Genomic DNA, 23,418 nt, shown 5'->3' with positions numbered 1-23,418 from the left:
GCTGGTGAGTGGGGCAGTGTACTGTTTCTCACTTGATAGTCAGAGAGAACTGCAGCAAAATGAAATCTGAGTGTGAAGGCAGTCTTGTCTTCACCAGCTGTTTCCAGAAAGTAGTTGCGGGTTGGCAGAGACTGAAGTGCAGCTGAGATTCTTGGCAATAGATTGGGGGATGGGAGAAAGCTCAGGAAGGTAGTAACTAGATTAAGTCTCCTTGGTATGTGTACACATGTGTCTTTGGATTCTACTTAAATATTTTGTTCACATAGAGCCAGGATTTCTGTGGAAGGAAACCCAGAGCCCATGCTGCTTAGGTGGAAGCATGGCATCAGTGGTGCCTGTAAGTTAAGTTCCTACTGTCAAACTATTTGCTTTGCAGGGTCCTGGCTCATACATCATGAACTACATAATGTACATATTCTGGGCCTTGAGTTTTGCCTTCCTTGCCGTTTCCCTGGTAAAGGTGTTTGCTCCGTATGCCTGTGGCTCTGGGATCCCAGAGGTAAGCTGTGCAGCACTGAGTGTCATTAACAGTAATTGTGACACATCTTTTTGCCTGTATTGGGAGAAAGTAGTATTTTTTCTGGGAAAGTGTTCTGTTTGTAACACAAAAAAGAAAATGTTCAAAATGTAGGCTGATAGTAGACATCTTGAAAGAATGTCTTCCCTGTAGTTATTTCATGGTTTTGCTGTGGAGGTTGATTTTTCCTCACCAGGCTTTTAGCGCACAACTGAGGGTCAGAGGCTCCAGTACACACCAGGAGCCTGGAGGATATCGTGCAGCCTAAAGTCCTTTGATAAAGTAGTTGACATTTTGCTCCTATGTGCTGGATTTGAGTACATCCATTCTCTTTTTATAACTATCTTTTTTTTTTAGGGCCTCATCTTTGGCATATGGAGGTTCCCAGGCTAGTGGTCAAATCAGAGCTGTAGCTGCCCGGCCTACGCCAGAGCCATAGCAATACAGGATCCAAGCCACGTCTGTGACCTACACCACAGCTCACGGCAACACCAGATCCTTAACCCACTGAACGAGGCCATGGATCGAACTCGCAACTTCATGGTTCCTAGTTGGATTTGTTTCTGCTGTGCCATGCCAGGAACTCCTCTTTTTGTAACTATCTTTTAATTAGATAAGTTACGAATCCTTGAATTTGGCAGATAATATTTATAACCATTTTATACTTCAAAATAAATATTTGATCATACTGGGTCAATGGCACAAATTTTAGGGCTTTGTTATCAATAACTTAAGAACATACTTAAGATTGAACACGATGTGAATTCTCTGTTTTGTTTTTCTATTTTCAGTAAGTTACTAGCTTTTTCTAGTGCATTTCTTTTAGAAAATTCTTTATTTTTTATTTTTAAATTTTTTTTCCTCTTTAGGGCTGCACCTATCGCATATGGAAGTTCCCAGGCTAGGGGTTGAATTGGAGCTGCAGCTGTAGGCCTACACCACAGCCACAGCAATATCAGATCTGAGCTGTGTCTGTGACTATGCCTCAGCTTGCGGCAGTGCCACATCCTTAGTCCACTGAGTGAGGCAGGGATCAAACCTGCATCCTCATAGATGCTACTCTGATTCTTAACCCACTGAACCATAATGGGAACTCTCCAGTTTTAGTGAATTTTAAAGCTGTATTAAGTGTATCTTTAACAAGAAGCAATGCCATGTAGTGTTTAGCAGTTTACTCATCCTTCTTAAAGTATAGGAAAAAATTACACATAATGATAGTGCTCTGAGAAGGCATAATATCTTTAAAGGCAAAATATATTTATGACAAAGAATGTCTGACATGTATATAACTATATTAGATTTCTGTGACAGAAATGTTCAGATTTACCATGTGCTGGTTATGTAATTACATGCTTGTATTACAGTTTGCACCCCCTTAAGGTGGCCTGATGTTTTGGGGTTGTTTATGAGACACAGTTGCCTTCTGTCCCTGCTGGAGGAGGGAGTTAGACTACTATACAGATTTGTTATATAAAGTGTAATAGATCAGGCTTTCAGAAAATGAGTTGTGAATTGGTCCATGGTCCACCAAAATGCACGGGTGAATAAAACAAGACAGTATCTTAAGTTGGTTAAGTGCTCATGTTTCTTTCTTTCTTTTTTCTTTTTTTTTCGTCTTTTTCATCTTTTTTAGGGCTGTACTCATGGCATATGGAGGTTCCCAGGCCAGGGGCCTAATCGGAGCTGTAGCTGCTGGCCTACACTGCAGCCACAGCAACAAAGGATCCAAGCCGCATCTGCAACCTACACCACAGCTCACAGCAAGGCCAGATCCTTAACCCACTGATCAAGGCCAGGGATCGAACCCAAAACCTCATGGTTCCTAGTCGGATTCGTTAGCCACTGAGCCACCACAGGAACTCCAAGTTCTCATGTTTCTTAAAGTAAGCTGCCTTCATCTTTCTTTTGTAGATTAAAACCATTTTGAGTGGATTCATCATCAGAGGTTACTTGGGAAAATGGACTTTAATGATTAAAACCATCACATTAGTGCTGGCTGTAGCATCAGGTTTGAGTTTAGGAAAAGAAGGGCCCTTGGTACATGTTGCCTGTTGCTGTGGAAATATCTTTTCCTACCTCTTTCCGAAGTACAGCACAAACGAAGCTAAAAAAAGAGAGGTAAGCTTGTGTTCATCTCGCAGATAAACATCATATAGACTTGTATCAGTGAAGAATTTCCTCCTATGAAGATCACACGTTACTCTTTACTTTTTGGATAAATTCTGTACTTGGGTTAAAAATTGGATGCGAGAATGTTTGTGCTTCTTTTCCCTTTTTGGAATAATCTCTGGCATCTTTCTGGACTCTTTCCCCCAGCAGGGTTGCTCACTTACTCCTATATTTTAGAGAAGTTTTAGACAGACTACCTGGTGTCCATTGGTTCAATTGACTGTCACAGAGATATGCCATTTATTTTTTTTTTGCTTTGCTGTACACCTCTCCTCCTGTGAAGTATTTCCTAAATGGAACCTGGTTCTTACTCTTATTTTTCAGTGTCAGTATTTCTCCTGGGGTGGCAGGTCTTCGTAGCTGTGTTCCTCTGGAGGAGGAGTCTGATGTGGCTGGAAGAGGGGTATCATCCGCAGAGGCCTCTCTGGTATCTGACACCCTCAGGGAAGTCCCAAGGGCTCTGACCACCAGAAGCTTACGTGAGAGCCTCACATCAAAGGGGATATAGCACTTCCTCTGTATTCGACTCTTTAAGGTGGTTTCCTTTGCCATTTTTTAGGCCAGCCTGAGATCTTCTAGGACACCTTTCAACTTCATCTATGGTAGAGTTCCCCTGATGTTTCTAGGTTGCTGTGGATATTTTCTAGAAGAACAGTGGGCACTTAGGACTTTCTTAGTAGCTCTAGACTCTGGGAGCCCAGTCCTGTCCTGTTTTCCCAGTCTAATCTGCAGCCGTAGATGGTACAGAGCTCTTTGGGTTTTTAAGGTTTAATATTTTTGTATCACATTAAATATTGAGAACTCAGAGGTCTCTAGCTCTAGCACACAGCACCTTTCCTCCTGTTGTTTTTTTTTAATGATAAGAAAAGTGGAATGTTTTTCTCAGGCTGGTACTTAAATTGAAATAATTCTCATTCATTTTAATGTTAGTCCTAAAACATTGTCCTTCCATTGGCCATGGATGATCTGAAACATCATGGTTCCATCCCTGAACGATGACTGTGAATTAGCCCTGGCCTAGATACAGAAATAGCCAACTTTACTGATTACTTACTGTGTAGTTGGTTTCCTGGCAGGTGCTTTGTTTAAAATGCTTTACTTAGTGTAGATTTAAATTTAAAATTTAATTCTGCACTAATCCTGTTAACTTTGCCCCATTATCCTCATTTATAGATAGGAAACTAGGCTAAAAGGGGCTAACTTGCCCATGATAACATAAGAAGTGTCAGAGTGTGGGTAGGATGTGTTTTTCTCTGACTCCAAAATCTTTACTTTTAACTACTGTCTACTGCTTGCACTGCTGCTCCACTGCTACCACTGTGTGGACATGTGTCTGTGTTCAGAACCGAAGCAGACCTAAAACCATACTGTGCATGCCACGGCAGCCTCGTGGCTAAGATGGATCTACAGCATTTGTCCACCCAGCTCAGTTCCTTTACCTGCTATTGTTCCTTGACATTTTGGGGGTAAGATTTGAATTTATTCATTATAAATGCAAAAATTACTTTATTAGAAAATATTATAGGAATTAAATTCACCTAGATTTTCCTGTACACACTGACGGTTGATCATGTTTATGACCTTAACTTGATTCTGTCACCTTGGTGTACAAACGGCAAGAGCTCACGTTGTTAGTGGAAAGCATTTAGGCCACATATTTTGGCTTTCTTCCTATGCTCACTTCCTTGATGTGTTTAAATTAAATGATTCTTAGGTGCTTGTGAAACAGATGAAAATGTGTTTGAGTTATAGGTATGTAGGTGTTAGTGTGATTGTAAAATTTATTGTGTTAAATGTAGAATCAGAATTCAGTTAAGTGTGTTGTCTGCAATCATGTTGGTGCAAAAAACCAAAATCACCTCTTCTTTCTCCTCCAAATCAGCAGCATTTGCATTCTAAAGCTAGTGACAATTTAATTAAAACAAGTATTTGTTCATTTTTAATTTACCAACTAGCTCCCTGACTATGGAGTTTATGCTTCTCTAACATTTATAATTTTATTTTTATTATTTCAGATTTCTCTTTCAGAGATGTCAAAATTCAACATTTGAGGAAATGCTTTGGTAGCCTCACATGTTTACTGCAGTAAAGTAGCAGAAGGGCTGCTTATAGAAAAGTGATTACAAGTCGATGCTCAGGGAACGCATGTGTGTTGGGCTTCATGCTGGTGGGAGGCAGCAGTGTCTGTGTGTGGGGTTTCTTCTCCGTGTGACCCACGTGTCGGGACCCTGGGCACTGACATTGCCGTCAGGGCCGTGGTTTGTGGGTTCACATGCAGCTCCTGTGTGAGCAGCGGCATCTCTTCAGAGGACTGAAAATAAACGGAAACTCAGTAGGTTTTAAGTTCCCTGGCTCTTTTACTAGGGTTTGGCCCAGAGTGACTATTAGTGATGAAGCAGTGAGCTCTGAGATCTGCCTGCTTAAAAACAAACCGCTCTCCTCCGAGCCCCAGTTATGCTCTCTCTTGCTTCTCTGACATCTTGCAGGTCATCTGTATTCATGGCCTTTTCTTCTTTGCATCCTGTGTACATTCCTGTGTCTCGCACAAATGTTTTTTGGCTGAATATTGACTGTATGAATGACCTTTCAATTAAAGTGGAAGAGGAAGAGTCTCTTTAGAAGAAATATTTACCTTTGTTGCAAGTGGGTGGGTAGGGGTGACATGCAAGTTAAATTGAGAAGAGGCATTTTGAAAGTTTGGGTGACCTGAAGAACTTGTATTTGGTATATATTTGAGTTCATGAGAATGTATGCAGTAAGCCACATCCTCTTTCTAGGTGCTATCAGCTGCCTCAGCCGCAGGTGTCTCAGTAGCTTTCGGTGCACCGATTGGAGGAGTTCTTTTCAGCCTGGAAGAGGTATGTTTAAAAAAAGAGCAGCCAACAGTTAAAATGCTGCATAATTATCATTACACATGTGTTTTGGCACACTTTTCAATTTTATAACTAGTGTAATAGATGGACTTTGTTTTTGAGTTTTGAAATTTATTTTTGTGAAGTTTTTTCACCCTTTCTTATGTAAAAAGTAATGTATATGTTCTTGAGAAATGTTTTAAAAAATATGTATAAATGTTAATGATTATTTAAAATTTAATGTTGTTGACATAAAAGTAAGCACAAATGAATTTGACTTAATAAAAAATATTTAAAACAATCCTTATTGGCTAAATTATAGCCTTGTTTTTATTTTAAAAATTTTAGTTTCTAAATCTTTTCTTTTTGGTGTGTGGGGGGGCACACCCATAGCATATTGGAGATTCCCAGGCTATGGGTTCCAATTGGAGTTGTAGCCACCAGCCACAGAAACTCGGGATCTGAGCTGTGTCTGTGACCTACACCACAGCTCACGGCAACACCAGATCCTTAACCCACTGAGCAAGGCCAGGGATCAAACCCCAGTTCTCCTGAGTGCTGGTCAGGCTCGCTAACTGCTGAACCACGAGGGGAACTCCAGTACATTTATTCTTAACTGCCGTGATTGAATTGGGGTGGAATTCATTTTGAAAACAATACAGTGTTAGATGTTTTAAATTACTATTAAACGTTTTTAGTCAGTTGATTTTGTGAATTTGTAGTGATGTGATAGCCCAAGTTAATAACATAGTATTTTTCTTACCACAGTAAAATCCATTATATGTAAACTCTAGCTGCAGGCAAAATTTAGAGTGTTGATCTTTACTATCAAGTTATAACATATGAGAAATGTCTTAAAAGTTACAGCACTCATTTTTCCTTTCCTTTTCTTTATTTTAGGTTAGCTATTATTTCCCTCTGAAAACTCTATGGAGATCATTTTTTGCTGCTCTAGTGGCTGCATTTGTTTTGAGATCCATCAATCCATTTGGTAACAGCCGTCTGGTCCTTTTTTACGTGGAGTATCATACACCATGGTACCTCTTTGAACTGTTTCCCTTTATTCTCCTCGGGGTATTTGGGGGGCTGTGGGGAGCCTTTTTCATTAGAGCAAACATTGCCTGGTGTCGTCGACGCAAGTCCACCAAGTTCGGCAAGTACCCTGTTCTTGAGGTCATTGTCGTCGCAGCCGTCACTGCGGTCATAGCCTTTCCTAACCCCTACACGAGGCTCAATACCAGTGAGCTGATCAAGGAGCTTTTCACAGACTGTGGTCCCCTGGAGTCCTCGTCCCTTTGTGACTACAGAAATGACATGAATGCCAGCAAGATCGTCGATGACATTCCTGACCGCCCAGCGGGCCTTGGTGTGTATTCAGCTATATGGCAGTTATGCTTGGCACTCATATTCAAAATCATAATGACAGTCTTCACTTTTGGTATCAAGGTAAGTGCTAAGTGAGGTGATACTTAAGTGATCTTGGCATGAGAGGTGAAACTTTTCTTTTTTGGCTGCCCCTCCGCCTATGGACCTTGGGCCAGGGATCATATCTGAGCCACAATCATGACCTAAGCTGCACCTGCAGCAACACGGGATCCTTAACCTACTGTGCCAGCCTCGGGGGTCAAACCCATATCCCAGCTCTCCCAAGATGCCACCGATCCTGTTGTGCCAGAGTGGGAACTCTGAAACTTTCAGGATGGTTGCTTCATCAGTGTAGGCTGAGAACACTGTTGTCTTTGGGGTTTAATTTTTAGTGATGAAAAAAATAACTTTTCAGGATATATTGCTGAGCACGGTGTCTATTTCTGTGTTAACAACTGACTCCGACTTAGTGGCTTGTGGTAACTGCTCACGATGCTCAGTAGGACTCAGCTGGGCTCTGTTTATGGCCTCTTACTCGGTCGTCATCAAATGGTTGGGCTGGTCATCTCAGAGACATTCGTGTGTCAGGCACCTGGTCTGCACAGGTTTAGACAGCTGGGGTGAACAGTTTGGGCTCCTGCTCTGTCTCTCTGTCTTGATTTTTCCTGCACAGCTGGCTTCAGGGTGGGTGGATCCCACACACTCAGGGTCTCGAGAGTGCGTGTCTGAGGAGGACCGTTTCTCCTGCTGCAATCGTTTGTCTGTGAGGTCACAGAGGCCCAGGTTCAGCGGGGAGCGTCAGAGAATTCGTGGTCCTGTTTTACAGCCACTTTCTTACTGCTGCTGGAGCAGATGACCACAAAATTACACACATTTATTACACTTCTGGAGGGATCAGAAATCCAAATTGGGTCTCACTGGGCTAAAATGAGATGCATGCAGGGATTTATGGAAGCTCCAGGGGGCTGTCCATTTTTTTGCCTTTTCTAGCCTCCTTATGCCTTCGCTCCAGGCCTCCTTTCCTTGTCTTCCAAACCAGCGAGAGCTGGTCAAGTCTTTGTTTTATTTCAGCATCTGACACTAGCTCTTCTAAGTCCTCCTTCCACATTAAGGAGGCTTCGTGATTACTTGGGGCCCACTCCCATCAGCCAGGACAGTCTCCTGTTTTAAGGTTGGCTGATGGACAGCCTGAATTCCTCCTTGCCTGGCAGCCAGACGGATTCCCCAGAGTTGGGACATGGATGTCTGTGGGGAGCCCATGCCTGTGCTCTGTCACTGTAGGATATTGGCCTGAAAGGACCCTGAAGGCTCAGAGAAAATTCCCAGGCCTGTTGCTCCCAGGCTTTTTTTGCACCCTGGGACGTTGCTGTTTTTGAATCTGTGAAAGTGAGAATAATGTTCTTTAGGTGGTGATTTGCCAGTAAGTGTAATTCTTAGGATTGTCAGTGATGTGAATGGGGAATCGGATGTCCATGAACCTTGTTTTTAAAATGCTGCCCGACACTTCATGTGGCCGTGACCATCTGCCATGACCGTGTATGCTTCTCAAGGCGCCTAGCCAGGTGGGAGCAGCTTCTGTCAGTGACCTGTGGTGGTGCCGATGTGTGAATCATGGTCTGTATTTTGCTATCCTCCCTCTTATTGCACTCACTGGGCATAGAGCTTAAATCATATTAGCGAGTTAAGGTAGAGGTGCTGTGATGCCCATCCAGTGCAGGGGGCCAGAGGCAGGATGGGGGTGGGGGGACGAGGGAGCTTGTGGCCCATATTGCCCTCTGTGCTGGCCGAGGGGCCTAGGTAGCGGGAGAGTGAAACACCTCTTTTTTTTTTTTTTTTTGGCCATGTCCTCAGCATGTGGATGTTCTGGGCCAGAACTCACACCACAACAGTGACAACTTTACTGCTTCACCACAGGGGACCTCCTGAAAAGCTTATTGTGCCCTTTTTTATTTGATATCTTTTGATGACCTGACTTGCCCATCTGTACAGTCATCCCCCTGTGCTGGGCTGAGAAAAACTCCTCCTTTTAACCACCTTATGCACCTGTTTATGTGCGGATGTATGTAAAGGACTCTGGGCTAAAGGATAAATAAGCCTGGGCTTCCCTCCTTTGGGGTCTAGAATGTGGCTGATTGCCCTGTTATAACAGGGGTCTGCGGTTGTTTCGTTGGTGCTGGGATTCTGCTCTGTGAATCAAGCCTTAGCAGGTCGGTGTGGAACACCTGCCTCACTAGTGTCTGACCCGTTGCAGGTCCCGTCCGGCTTGTTCATCCCCAGCATGGCCATTGGCGCCATCGCCGGCCGCATCGTGGGCATTGCGGTGGAGCAGCTGGCTTACTATCACCACGACTGGTTCATCTTCAAGGAGTGGTGTGAGGTTGGGGCCGACTGCATCACCCCTGGCCTCTATGCCATGGTCGGCGCCGCCGCCTGCTTAGGTAACATAACTGCATGTGCATGTCAGTGGCTGTGCTCTGCTGGGAGTCCTGAGCAAGGGCTGGTGCTGGGGGGGTATGGGCAGAGGGTGGGCGGGGTAACTACCCATTATGCAGAGCTGGTTTTCTTTCTGCCTGTCCCTGAACACTTGTTAATGCAAAACCATAATGGTACTTGACATCTTTTAAGTGCTGTGTGATGCTTTGTGACAGAGACATCTTGGTATAACACAGGTGTATTTGAATCCTGTCCAGGGAGGTTTTGCTTTTTATTGTCAAGGATCCCAGCTTACCTTTGAAGTCTGTAGCATGGGTCCAAAGATTAGCATCGTGCATGGCTTCAGAGCACCTTTCCTCTGGCTCCTCAGTGATCCTTGAGGCCTGAGTAAAAGACCTCTTTATCAGCCTGCCTACATTTCAGATGCATCTGTAGCAAAAGGAAGAGAGGTAACTACTGTTTTAGTGAAAGGAAAAGGAAGTCTGCATTAAGTCCTTAAGAATCTATTTTTTGTTGTCTTGAACATGAAAAATAGTTTAGAAGTTCCTGTTGTGGCTCAGTGGAAACAAATCTGACCAGTATCCATGAAGATGCAGGTTCCATCCCTGACCTCGCTCAGTGGGTTAAGGATCCAGCATTGCCGTGAGCTGTGGTGTAGGTCGCAGACTCGGCTGGGATCTCCAGTTGCTGTGGCTCTGGTGTAGGCTGGCAGCTGCAGCTCCGATTTGACCCCTAGCCTGGGAACCTCCATATGCCGCAGTGTGGCCCTAAAAAGATTAAAAAAAAAAATTACTTCTTTTCGTATTTAAAATATCAGCCAAACTTTGGTTATTTTAGTTAATTATAGCTGACATTTTGACTTAGTTTTGTTCATTGAGTCGAAATTATGTAGTTATTGATCTTCAAAAGTGTAATATCAAGTGAAAGTGACGGGCAGAATCACTCTCCTCAGAGTAGCAGGTATCCATCCACTTTCTCTTGAGCATTGTGTGGGGTATAGAGGGTGACGCTGTGAACGAGGCCCATCCCCACGAGAGGCGTGTGGGGAAGGAGGCCAGCCCTGGCTAGGTGCACAGTGCGGAGTGATGAGGTGCAGGGCTGAGAGTATCTCCGAGGCCCTTGGGAGCCCAGGAAGAAGGCGGTGCATATGGCTCAGCAGGTACACATGCACCTTATTCTCAAGGAGGAGTGGGATCTAAAGGTGACTTTGCTGAAGAGTTAAGTGATGTGAAGACAGTGGAATTGGGACGGGGATAAGCACAGTATTCCTGGTGCTTTGGAGAAACTGACTATGTTGAAGTCTGGACACTTTTGGAAGTAAAGTCGGGTTGGTGAGAAGGAGCCAGGTTCTGAAAAGGCAACAATTTATGTCAGAGTGAATTTGTGGCTTTGCCATTTTTAGTGGGATGACTTTGGGAAAGTTCCTTTACTTTTTGATTTTTATTTTTTTATCTGTAAAATGGAAATAATAAGTACTTACCTTGTTCAGTTATTTCTGAGGATTATATAAGATAAAATGCATAGACAGTTGTTAGCACAGTGCCTGGTGAAATAAGTGCTTGGTTATTTAAAAAAAAAAAAAAAGCCTTTACAAACTGACAGGGGTATCCCTGGTATGTGGTGGGTATGCAGGCTGCAGTTGGTTCATTCTTTCTTCTATGTTTACTCTAAGAAATTACAGGAAGAGTTTAAGCTTGATAAAAGTAAAAACGGAGGAGCCCTGGTAGGTTTCTGAGCAAAGAAGCAACATGGTGAGAGTGGCACTTAGGAAAGACTGACTTTGGAATATGGCTTATAAAGCAGACGGAAGGAAGGTAACAGGACCTGTAGTCAAGGAATTATTAAAATCAACGAACAGAGTCTACAGGGCTGCACTAGGTTATAATAGAATATTGAGCAAGGGGCCCTAGAGAGAGATTTGCAGAGCAGACCGGATAGGGCTAGGTGAGAATCTGGGTGTTGGGATAAAGTAAAGAGATGAACCAGGAGTGGCCCTTGAGTTTTCAGGAAGGATGTGGTGCCTGGCGATGGAGTCATGGAGCTTGGATGGGGGCCCTCTGGGGAAGGAATAGAGTTTGGTTTTGAGTGTGTGGTGGTCTCTGCGACCTTGAGTCATCCAGAGACTTCTCAGAGTTGGAAATGAGACTCGCACAACTGTAAGATACGCTGTGGGTGGTGGGGAGGCCTCTACGTGGAGATGGTGATTCAGAGGGTGATGTGGCAGGTAATGTGGAGAGTTCAGGTGAGCTTTCTTAGGGAAGGGGTGTTACATTGGTGACGTAAGTGACACGGCCTCAAAATGTATTCATTTTGAAGAGATTTAGAGGAGAGAAATTTTTAATGTAATGGCCCAGCGTATGGTTGGTGTGGCTGTGAACAGGTGCCTGAGCTTCTCGGCCCGCACTGCGGCCACCCTGTGGTCGTGTGAGTTTAATATGAAAATCAATAGTAAACAAGTTAGCCATGATGTGTTTCACCAAATTTTTTAAGAATTAACAGTAAGCTTTTATGAGGTGAAATTATGTCTTTGTTACAGCAGTAAGCCAAAATGGCAAACTGTATTAGTTGGTCAGCTGTGATTTTTTTTTTTTTTTTAAATATGAAGTAAACCAGTTTTGAAATGTGATTTTAATAGCCTTCTGTGTTATACACGAAGATTGGTGTTTCTCTAGATCTTATTAAAGTGATAATCCTTTTCACTAAATTCTATTTATAATTTGTGTTCATCTGCCCACCCATTGACGGCGGGGCCCTGAACTTCCTGACCAGTGGTGCTCATTTCTTTCAGGTGGTGTGACAAGGATGACCGTCTCCCTGGTGGTTATTGTTTTTGAGCTTACTGGAGGCTTGGAATATATTGTCCCCCTTATGGCTGCAGTAATGACCAGCAAGTGGGTTGGAGATGCCTTTGGGAGGGAAGGCATTTATGAAGCTCACATACGGCTAAATGGATACCCTTTTTTGGATGCAAAAGAAGAGTTCACTCATACCACCCTGGCTGCCGACGTCATGAGACCTCGGAGGAGTGACCCCCCGCTGGCGGTCCTGACCCAGGACAATATGACGGTGGACGACATCGAGAACATGATCAACGAGACCAGCTACAACGGCTTTCCTGTCATAATGTCCAAAGAGTCCCAGCGATTAGTGGGGTTTGCCCTCAGAAGAGACCTGACGATCGCAATAGGTACCTTTTAAAGAGATACACGTACATCTGCCTGTGTCTCTGTCTGTGGACACCTTGCAGATAGATGCAAATGGATGGTAGATTTCTGAAAGAAAGGAAAGCTGTCAGCTCTAGTTGGTTTAGTTTGTGGGGCAAGGGTTGTGTTTTACCTCCTTTAGGAAAGGAATTTATACTTCCATGGTTTGTTTTGCAGATAAATATCGCTTTATTTTTTGAGATTGGAGTCAGACTCTTTTCTCGCTCAGAGGAGTCTTGTTAAGTTGACGATATTCATAACAGCACATCGTGTAAGGCCTTAGTAAATAAGTAAGTGCCAGGGCATTCCGCTAAATACTTCTTAGACTTAATAAAGTTGGTGTATTTGAATGAAGGTTACTAAATATTCCATCATCTTTGATCTGTTTTATACCAGATCCACAGGGTTTTGCTTTTTCAGTTTTTAGAATCAGATTTATGGTATAACTTGTAATATATAAGTGAAAAAATAATGATCAAGTTTTTGTTTTTGGTTAAGGGCCAGGTTGACAAATATTAAGTCCTTTTTGGTGCTGACATTCCTGAAAATAGAGTTTAACGGCGTCAGCAATACTGTGTTATTTCTTGGAGGTAAATGACATTTTTTTTCTGAGGAGGAAGCCCATTTTGCTCCTCCAGAATTTAATTACCCTCTTCCCTTGCAGTCCTGCAGTGCTGGCAGGGAGGCCAGGAAGGCTTTAATCCTTTTCCGTACAACCTGACTCCTCTCCCCAAGCCCGGAGGTGATAGAGGGGTCTTCTTCCAGGCCTTGCTTTGAAACTCCCCAGGGTACATTAGAAGATCTGAGCTGAGAAGGTAGAGTGTTCACCTGTCCCCAGGGTCATTCCCACAAACCTGCCATGTCCCTCCAACTTAACCTCTTTCACTATTACAGAGACCGTAGAATATTTCAGTTCTTGTGCCATTTGAAGTGGGAGGACTAGGTATGTCAATGAGGAGTGTTTCTCAGCTCAGCCTGGACACTTAGTTTATAAGAGCTGTTAAAGCAGAAAGAAGAAAGAACAGAGCCCATAGAGACTATCCATTTTAGTTAAGGAAAGAGCTGCATCTCTGGAAGGCTTTTCCAGAGCCTAGCAAGGCCATCATTCCCAGTTTCTCTTTAGGCCATAGAATAGTAGTTGCTAGAAAGGCCCAGCGTATGGTTGGTGTGGCTGTGAACAGGTGCCTGAGCTTCTCGGCCCGCACTGCGGCCACCCTGTGGTCAGAGAGGAGTTTCTGTGCTTCCCTTTCTACTCTGTAAGTTTAAATAGACAAGTCAGAAAGTTGGAATGAAAAAATGAAAAAGACAAGGGTTAAAAAGTTGGAATTTATGTCAAAGTTTAAAGGAAAAAGCCCAGGTTTTTAAAAGAACAAGAGGAAAGTTGTAAAGTTAAGAATTATTTACATTCCCATTGATTCTGTGGATATACTTTTAAAAGTTTTGTTACTGTCTTGAGAAATAGAGTATTAGGATAGCAAGTGTCCGTTTAAGGGAGTAGCGTACTTTAGACACAGGAAATACCAAATTGTGTCATCAAAAAGGTTAATTACATGGTGACCTTTTTTAACACACCTTAAGTATTTACCAACATATATTTTTGTAATGTTTTTGTTTTGAATGGGAAAAAATAGACCTGTACTCTAGGTTTTATATATAATATTGCTAAAATACATATTATATATAAGATGTAATATGTAATTGATATATGTATTTCTATGAAATACTTTATCGAAGGACAAAAAAGAATGCCTAACTAGTGAGCTATATGTTATATCCAGGAATGAGAAAACTCAAGATAAGTTTCCCCAAAATTTATTTATAAACTCTGGAGTTTTTGTGTTATTTAAAATTATTTTTTCGGGTTTTTTTGTTTGTTTGTTTTTTTTTTTTTTTTTTGTCTTTTTAGGGCCGCACCTGTGGCATATGGAGGTTCCCAGGCTAGGCGTCCAATTGGATCTGTAGCTGCCAGCCCATGCTATATAGCCACAACAATGTCACTTCTGAACCGTGTTTGTGACCTACACCACAGCTCACGGCAATGCCGGATCCTTAACCCACTGAGAGAGGCCAGGGATCAAACCCGCTTCCTCATGGATGCTAGTCAGGCTCCCTAACTGCTGAGCCACGACAGAAACTCCAAAATCCTCTGGTTTTTTTTTTTTGTTTTTTTTTTTTTTTTGCTTTTTAGGACTGTGCCCATGGCATATGGAGATTACCAGGCTAGGGGTCCAGTTGGAGCTATAGCTGCAAGCCTACACCACAGCCTTAGCAATGTTGGATCCGAGCCACATCTGTGACCTATACCACAGCTCATGGCAATCCCGGATCCTTAACTTTAACTGAGCAAGGCCAGGGATTGAACCCGCATCCTCATGGATCCTAGTTGGGTTCTTTAACCGCTGAGCCATGATGGTAACTCCTTTTTTTAGTTTATGTATTGATGGTATGTTGACATAGTTCAAGAAGACGAAAGGTATATAGTGAAAAAGCTCTCACCCATGACCTCATGGTCACCAGTTTAACTTTCCATAGGCAGCCGTCTGCTTGGCTTCTTAGGTTTTCTGTGGATATCATTCTGTGCTTTCCTAAGTATGTATGTATGTTTTTTACTTTTTTAAACAAATTGTACCATGCTATCCAGTACATGCTGTTGTGTAGCTTGTTGTTTTTCACTCAAGAGTGGTTTCTCAGTCGTCTTTGCAAATCTTGGTCATCTTTTGTGTGAGGTTTTCTGCTTTCATTTTTAACAGCTGCAGAGCAGTCCACTGAGTGGACATACCATGGGCTGCATCAGAGTTTTTACATTCAGCCTCCCTCCCACTCGTGGTTTAATGTGGTTCTGCTGTGGTAAAAATTGCTGCCTCATGTTTTTTGATAACCTTGTGTAGTTGATGTTTTGCTTATGCACAGATGTAGGGAAGTTCCAGAAGTGGAAGTGTTGGGTCAGAGAGTAGTGTGCTTGTAATTTTGTAAGACGTTTTCAGATAGTGGCCATAGTGGTTATGCTGTGCACTCTCAGCAGGACCCAGTGACAGCTTGCCAGGTTCATGTTTAGTCCTATGGAGAGAGACATTCCTCCTGCATTTTTGTGTCCGGCTGTGCAAGTGATTTGTTTAAAATGAAGCATATATTGAGAATATTTATAGGGTGAATTGAAACGTCCTTCCTGTTTTCCACCCGAAGGTACAGAAGTGTACTTGCACCTTTCTGTGTCTGTCCTAGGAGCTGTGAGTTTTACAGGGAGAAGGTTAATGTATGAGAACGTGAATACTGTTGACATATGGAACACGATTAGAATGGACGTGGCAGGCCGTCTCTCGCTATGCTTTTCTCCCCAGCCACTGTCTTCTGTTCAGAGTGAGCTTTAGCTTGTGCACCTGGGAGAGAGGATCTCTTATTAGCCTTAGACCCTGAAAAAAGATTTACACGAGTATGAACTGCAGTCTGTGGACCAGCCTTTTGTTGATCTCTTTGTAGGAGCTACAGTTAACTTTGTACCTGCTCAGTTAATTGAAACATCTTTTATGAATGTAGAGATTTTTGCTTTCTAAAATAAATACAAGTGAAAGAGTTGGAGATGCCATGGTGATTATTTTGGAACCTGTTCATATGGTTAAAAATGAAGGGGATAGACAGCTTTTTTTTTTTTTTTTGTGTGTGTGTGTGTGTGTTATTTCTTGGGCCGCTCCCGCAGCATATGGAGGTTCCCAGGCTAGGAGTCGAATTGGAGCTGTAGCCACCAGCCTATGCCAGAGCCACAGCAATGCGGGATCTGAGCCTCGTCTGCGACCTACACCACAGCTCACGGCAACGCTAGATCCTTAACCCACTGAGCAGGGGCAGGGACCAAACCTACAACCTTATGGTTCCTAGTCGGATTCATTCACCACTGCACCACGACAGGCACTCCCAGACAGCTTTGTACCTTGCTTCTTTGTGAGTTTTGAGAATCTAATCCCTTGATAGTAACACAAATAGGAACAATGAAATGTGAAAATTGGGGGGGGGGATAATTTTATATTAAAGGTTGGAGGTAAAATTTGTATTAACTTTATAAAATTTTTCTTTGGAATAGAACCACTCCCATTCTCCTGGAAGTGTAACTAATGTGTGCACTCCTAGAGAAAAAGTCTGAATCTTGTCAGAAAGAGAAAACTCTGGAGTTCCCACTGTGGCTTAGCAGTATCCATGGGGACGTGGGTTCAATCCCTGTCCTCGCTCAGTGAGTTAAAGATCCAGTGTTGCCATGAGCTGTGGGGTCGCAGGATGTGGCTCAGATCTGGCATTGCTGTGGCTGTGGTGTAGGCTGGCGGCTCTAGCTCCGATTTGACCCCTAGCCTGGGAACCTCTGTGTGCCACACGTGTGGCCCTAAAAAGACAAAAAATAAAAATAAAGTGAAAACTCTGATGATAACTTTTGGCTTAAAGGCCTTTGAATGAATGGCATTCAAAAAATTTTATTTTCAAAAAAAAAAAACCTAGCAGATGTCCTGGCACTTAGTAAGTGTTCAGTGAATGTGCTTTTTAAAGTAATTACTGGATTCATGTGAAAGTGATATTCTTCAGATAACAAATTTAACTCAGAGGTTGAATGTTCCCTATCCTTGTGCCTTGTATTTGAGAACATTCCAGTAAGCAGGTAAACGAATCAATTAGATATAATTGCTTTTTTCTAAAAATTTCTGCAATTGTTTTATCATTAAGTGTTTAAGTCTCTCAGCGTACCTTCACCTTGCTCTTCCAAGGTGTTTCACGTTGATGATTGGGGTTAGTTTAACTGCCATACATGCTGACATACTTAGCACCCTGCACAGGCCATTAGCCAGATGCTTCTGTGGGCTAAAAGCAGCTTAAGGAGCGCTTTTCAAAACCATTCTGGCCTTCTTGTCCACGCCCTTCTTAGGCTTTGGACTCACTTAGTGGAACTTACCTCCTGCCTTCTTACTTGCAGGCCACAGCAGGTTAAACAGGGCCTGGAAAGCTGCAGTGTTGGTGTGCAGTCTGTGCTCCATTTAGGATGGATGCTTATTATTTTACTTATTATTCTGCTCCATTTAGGTTGGATGCTTATTATTTTGACATAAATATTTTTGTAGCAAAATGCATGTTCAAAATATGTTCAGTATGACAAATACTATATTTGTACACAGTTTTGAATTTATACCAACTCAAGATAGGAACATAAACTATTTCATTTGTCTTGTGTGTTCACCCCATTTTGTGGGTTTCCTCCATCCTGTAGTCTCTGTTCTTCGTTTGCAGCTTTCTGCATCTTGGCCACTTGTGGTCTCGCTCCATCCAAGATGGCCGTGGAGGTAGGCTCAGGGCAGGAGCACTGGAGGCAAAGCCCTGCAAGGGGGAATTAACCATCTCTGCAGATAAGAGCTGAAAAGTCAGCCTGTGCGTCATGAGTGTGGCTGTGGTCTCATCCCCCTGGTGACTCGCCTGGAGCACTAAGTTTAGACACTAGAAAGAGGAAGAGTTCTTTGGTCCACAGGGGTGGGAGGTTGATAGCACATTGCAGCAGGGACAAGATGAAGTCCCCTGTGGTGCCATCCCCACAGTGGGAGGAGTAGCCTGGAGCATAGGCAGGCTGCTTGGGTACAGGTTCCCATGGTAATCGGTGCCCTTGTTATCTGTGAGACTTTGAAAGTCCCGTGTTCCAGTGCTTCCTTTTCCCCAGAGTTAGAAAACAGCAAGGAAAACTATCCCGTGATGTAATTATACCCAAAGTACTTTTCTTTCCTGAAGGTGATTTGGTTTTGGTGGATTCTAATTCTTTCAACTATAAGAAATTGCTAACTGGCTTTTAGGTCAACTTTTTCTTGATTAGGAAGATAGGAAAAAAGGCAGGGACCCAAAGTCTTGGGAGACATTCATTTATTTTTCTAAATCTCTTGAATAAGCAGGCTGCCTGTAAAACAAAACAAGAGAAAGAAAAGCTATCAATGTTTAACTTGTGGTCTTCCCTGTCTTCAGAAAGCGCCAGGAAAAAGCAGGAGGGCATCGTGGGCAGCTCCCGAGTGTGCTTTGCGCAGCACACACCGTCACTCCCGGCGGAGAGCCCGAGACCGCTGAAGCTGCGCAGCATCCTGGACATGAGCCCGTTCACGGTCACCGACCACACGCCCATGGAGATCGTGGTGGACATCTTCCGCAAGCTGGGCCTCCGGCAGTGCCTCGTCACCCACAACGGGTGAGTGCGTCCGCATCCTCTCCGGGCTGTGCCTTCCCCTGTCGCAGGGCCTGCTCCCTCCCAGTCAGGCTTGCAGGTCTCTGCCACAGCAGACAGTGTCACTTGTCAGGAGCACGTCAGAGCTGGTGGGAGGCGGGCAGTGTCTGGGCATAGGGCCCAGGGCATTTCCTCAGGGCCACGGCCGAAGTGCTTGGAGCCCTGCAGAAACTTCTGCTCTTTGTGTATTTCATGTTCAGAGCATTAACTTTTAGAATTTTTCTATTTACTATTTGATTGGTCATGTAATGAAGGAAGTAATATATAATTAAATGAAATTTGTGAATTAGCTAAAAACCTTTTGCAAATGCTCCTGTTTCCTCTTTTCTATGGTCTCCATCCACAAATCTTTTAAATAAACTTCTGGCAGGTAAACACTTGTGTATTTAAAATGTACGCATTGTTTTTCCTGCCATTTATATGTAAGCTGCGCTGCTGCTCCACAGGAGGCAGGGGACAGTTTGATCTGGCAGGTGTCAGAGGGGCCTGGGGCCTGCTTCCCCCTCCTCTCGGCTGCTCTCCCCCTGTGCTGCTCTTTCTGGTGACGGCAGGGCTGGCTGTGCGTGGAGGGGCTTCTTCCCCTGCGCCGCCTGGGGCTGCTTGAAGCTCTGTACACTCAGAGGATCCAGCCCCTTACAAAGGTGCTTTGTACAGAATGTGCAGATGATAAATACCACCCCTCTCTGGAAAGGAGGCAGGGCAGGTGGACATTTGCTACTTGGACCCCTTTATGCCTCTGAGGAGGTGCAGCACAGCTCAGGGATCCAGAGATCTAGTAGCTCTCAAGCCCAGAAGCCAGTCTCCTGCTGGCCTTTGCATGGTCCTTGACTGGTGGAGGAACTCTTCTTTCTTATGATTTCTTTTTTTCTTTCTTTTTTTTTGAGGGGCGGTGCTTCACCTGTGGCAGGTGGAAGTTCCTGGGCTAGGGATCAAACCTGCACCACAGCAGTGACAACGCTGGATCCTTAACCTACAGTGCCATAGGGAACTCCTCTTTTCTTGAACTGCTATTTTTTGGGACAGCGTATTAGCCCATATTGGGTCAGGAATAGAAACAGCACAGCCCGGTAACTAGGTCTGTGGTAGGTATTTTCATGGTGCTGACAAGTTAAGATAACTTCAGGTAACAGGGAATAAGTGATTTGAGGAATAAAGCTCCTGATTAAGGGGCAGGGGGTTTGAAGTTACCAGATACCATGGATACTGATGGGAGAAGAAATATATGCAGTAAAGTATTTTCTCTGGTTTAACTTGATAAGTACATTGTAACTGTAGTACCTTTTCATAAAGCTTTACCGCTTTGGGGTTCTTTTAATTATAAAAGGCTCAGTTGGAAGGAAGCTAAGCTGGATTGTCTTAAACACTGACTGTGTTGTGGCTCTGCGCCTGGCGGGTCTTGCCTTCTCTATAACCACGGTGTGGATGCCGCTCTGGGTCCTGGTGCACTGTGTGCGGGCTGGAGCTCTGTGTGTGGGCCGTCATCGCGTAATTGTTGAAAGCAGTGAGGTGCTGGGGATGCATGGCAGCTGCTGAAAGTCTTGCCTGATCCTGCCTCTTCTAAGAAAGCTGGGGGCGAGGGGGGGGGGCGCGGGGGGATGGTGGCTTTTTCTAAAGGAATATGTTTATTTGCTTTGATTATATTATCCTTATTTCTGTCCTTCAAGGAAAATAGATTACACATATAGAAAAAGAGAGCTCATATCATCTGCATTTTGGTGGAGAGTCTGAAGTTCTGGATAATTGTCAGCATTTTATAGTTTGTACTGGGTCCTTAGAGGTGGAAAATAACTACATGTTTTTTTGGAGGGAAAGATGAGTCTAGAGCCTGACATGAAAGGAGAAAAGTGGGTGGGGTGGGGGTGTGATTTGGAGATTCCCCACAGTTTGTACTCCAATTAGCTGAATTTCTCAGACTCTTTTAGTCTTGGTGGAACTAGCAGGAGGCTCACAGGCATTACTCAGAAAGGGTTTTGTGGCTACAAGAGTTTGGAAAGCATTGGATTAAACACAGCTGAGGTTTCTTTACTGTGGAACTTCTTCGAGGCCTAAAGAGCGTACAAGATTTTCCAGATCTAGTTGCACATGCACCCTCTTGGGGACGGAGGGAGGCAGAAGTGCTCCTGGGATGGGGGTTTCTGGGTCCTGCCCTGTTTCCTTGTACGTCATCCTTGGCCCCCAAAGAAACAGTAGAATCGTCTACATGCGTCACATTTTGTGTTGATTGCCTTGCACTTGTGAAATTAACAGGCAGCATTGATCTGCCCTCATCCCTCTCAGTCTCTTTTCTCCAGTAACTAGAAAAAGGAATGTATGTATTTCCTCCTTTCTAGGGCTATTACTCTGTAAATGCAAACATTACTTTATAAATCTATAAAGCTGTCATTTTGTCCTCATTATGTACCTTGTGGTTTGGTAGAGCTTAACTGAGATTAATCATGGCGTGTAACCGTATAGAAAAGAATGAGTAAGAAGTGAATTGGAATTCTTTTACTTAATTGTCAAGATTTGTACATACCCTGATTCCAACTATCAAGCAAGTGAATTTACCTCAAACAAAAAGAGAAGGAATCTGCGTGAGTGCTTATTTTATGTAGTACCCTTTTTGAGCTTTTTTGGAGAGAAACTTGCTCCCATGCTCTGAGAACTGATCCGTTTGTTCTTAAGGATCAGTCCCTTATTTGAACAAAACAAAACACAGGAGACATTAGCCTAGAACCCTTTTCTGCCTTTCCCATTCCCACCCTCCCTGTTTCCTGCCCCCCGCCCCATGCAACCCCCTTGGTGGCTGGTTTAGGACCAGAGCCCTTGACTGGTCCCCTGGGGATCTTCTCCAAGAAGATATTGTTCTTGGGCAGCGGACACAGAGCTGACTTAACCAGATAATGGGGGGGTCCAGTTTCCCTAAAAGGCGTGCTGGATGGCCTTCTGGAGTTTAAAGATGAACGCTTTTTAAGGTAGTTGACATTTGCTCTCTATATTGTCGTATATTGTAGTTGAATTCATTTACTTCCATTATAAAAGCAGTAATCAGAATTTTGTTTTAATAAGCAAAAGCAGGTAAATTATTTTCAAGCATCCTCATGAGAATTTGCCCACCCTCTTCCTCGGTGTATAATAATGGTTTGTTAACAATGTACAAAGTCAAAATCATTTTGACCCCTGATCATAAACCCATCTCATTAAGCTTATGCTAAGAAGTAGCATTCAGTGGGTCCTGAAAATTAGGAAGCATGTATCAGTCAGCTTTTCTTAGTGGGCGTTGTTTGGTTTTAGTTCCAAATCATGTTAAGATCCAGGGGATTTCTTAGGCTGTACCACCCGAGTTGAGAAGGCTAAGCCTCCTCTGACCTTTTCCCTGTGGAGGTGGGTCCACTCAGTAGCAACACATGGTGATGGTTTAGAAGTTAGAAAACACCTTCCTCTAAGAAAGGAACGCTGAAAATGAAACCACGTTTCAGAGTTTTATAGCTGTGTATTAATAGTTTCTTTTGTACGTTTTTGGTAGTCCTCTTCGTTATGAACTTGTATAGTTTTGATTTTTAACTTAAATAAGAAAACCACCTACCAATATTTACAAAGAGTGTCCTATCACTTTTGAAAGTCTGTAGAATTTATGCAGTGGGCCCTGGGATTTCAGGTCATGTTTGTGATTATTTTTCCAAAGCTCCTTAGAAATGGCTCTCTTGCCGTTCACGTTGTGGTATTTCCTCATTCTCGGTTGTGATTGAACCTCCTTCCAGTCTGTCTTCCCCGCAGTTATTAGCATCCCGTGGTCTGTTTCAGGACCGTCCTGGGGATCATCACCAGGAAGAACATGCTGGCCCACCTGGAGGAGCTGACACTGCGCACCGAGCCCCTGGTGACCACAGCAGCCTCTCCCTGGGCCCGGGGGAGGCGCTGCTACTGTCCCTCCCACCACTCACTCCGCCAGCCCATCCTTAGCCAGCCAGGGCAGGAGGCATGAAGCTTGGGACTGTTAATCTCCCTTGCCCTCACGCCAGTCCGTGTCTGTCCCAGGGGACCCGCTGTAGGGAAGCTTGAGGACGGGGACCGTCCCATCCATAGCCAGGAGCAGCAGGTGGACGTAAGGGCTGTGGTGGTGTGGACAGTGGCAGGTGAGGCATAAATCTCCTGGACATTCTTACAGTGAAGGAGCAAACATCCAGCCTCGCGGACGCCTGGTCCACTCAGACCCCAAGCCCCTTCTATATTTTTGTTTCCTAGTCTTTTGTAGTCTCAGGGGAATCTAAGCTCGTGTGAGCTTGTCACCGAGCTGAATGATGTTGGGGTTGCCAGCAGTTAGTCAGGTTTGATGGCCCACAGAGCAGAGCACACGTGTGAATGTCTGTGAGTCAGTTTTCTGAGGCTCCCCTCGCACCTGCAGATCCACAGTGCCTGGGTGTGCGGCTCTTTGGGTGCTGTCTCTAGAATGCAGTTAGCAGCTTTTAGGGTCAAGGGCGTTGGTTTTAACTGGCTTTTTGTTCTAGTGGATTCATGACTAGAGATTTAAATTTTGAATTACCCTGTAAATTGTCTGGCTTTAGCAATTAATGCCTGGAATTATCTTGCCCTGCGATTGTCAGACCTGTGTGGAACCTGCTGGGGTTTGCTCACTACTGCAGCACTGGTCACATGCCCTGTCTGTGC

The 23,418-nt window shown here is 43.9% G+C and overlaps 1 protein-coding gene across 5 annotated transcripts in view; it reads left to right on the top strand.

Annotated features, from left to right (window-relative positions):
• CLCN3 (chloride voltage-gated channel 3) overlaps nt 1-23,418 on the top strand; it is an 89,533-nt gene that overhangs the window by 62,578 nt on the left and 3,537 nt on the right. For 3 of the 5 annotated variants that reach the window (XM_005670487.3, XM_005670489.3, XM_013982713.2), the window contains 8 exons: nt 377-499; nt 2,429-2,635; nt 5,464-5,544; nt 6,439-6,984; nt 9,155-9,341; nt 12,125-12,523; nt 18,519-18,735; nt 22,555-22,630. In XM_005670487.3, the coding sequence (XP_005670544.2) occupies nt 377-499; nt 2,429-2,635; nt 5,464-5,544; nt 6,439-6,984; nt 9,155-9,341; nt 12,125-12,523; nt 18,519-18,735; nt 22,555-22,630 (1,836 nt within the window). The remainder of the gene's footprint in view (nt 1-376; nt 500-2,428; nt 2,636-5,463; nt 5,545-6,438; nt 6,985-9,154; nt 9,342-12,124; nt 12,524-18,518; nt 18,736-22,554; nt 22,631-23,418) is intronic. The other 2 variants (XM_001926134.7, XM_003483404.4) reach the window with 1 other exon arrangement.

This window comes from Sus scrofa, chromosome 14 (assembly GCF_000003025.6).
Source record: "Sus scrofa isolate TJ Tabasco breed Duroc chromosome 14, Sscrofa11.1, whole genome shotgun sequence".
NCBI classification, from domain to species: domain Eukaryota; kingdom Metazoa; phylum Chordata; class Mammalia; order Artiodactyla; family Suidae; genus Sus; species Sus scrofa.
Note: the sequence above shows the minus strand (reverse complement) of the source record. Positions and strands in the feature narration are given on the sequence as shown.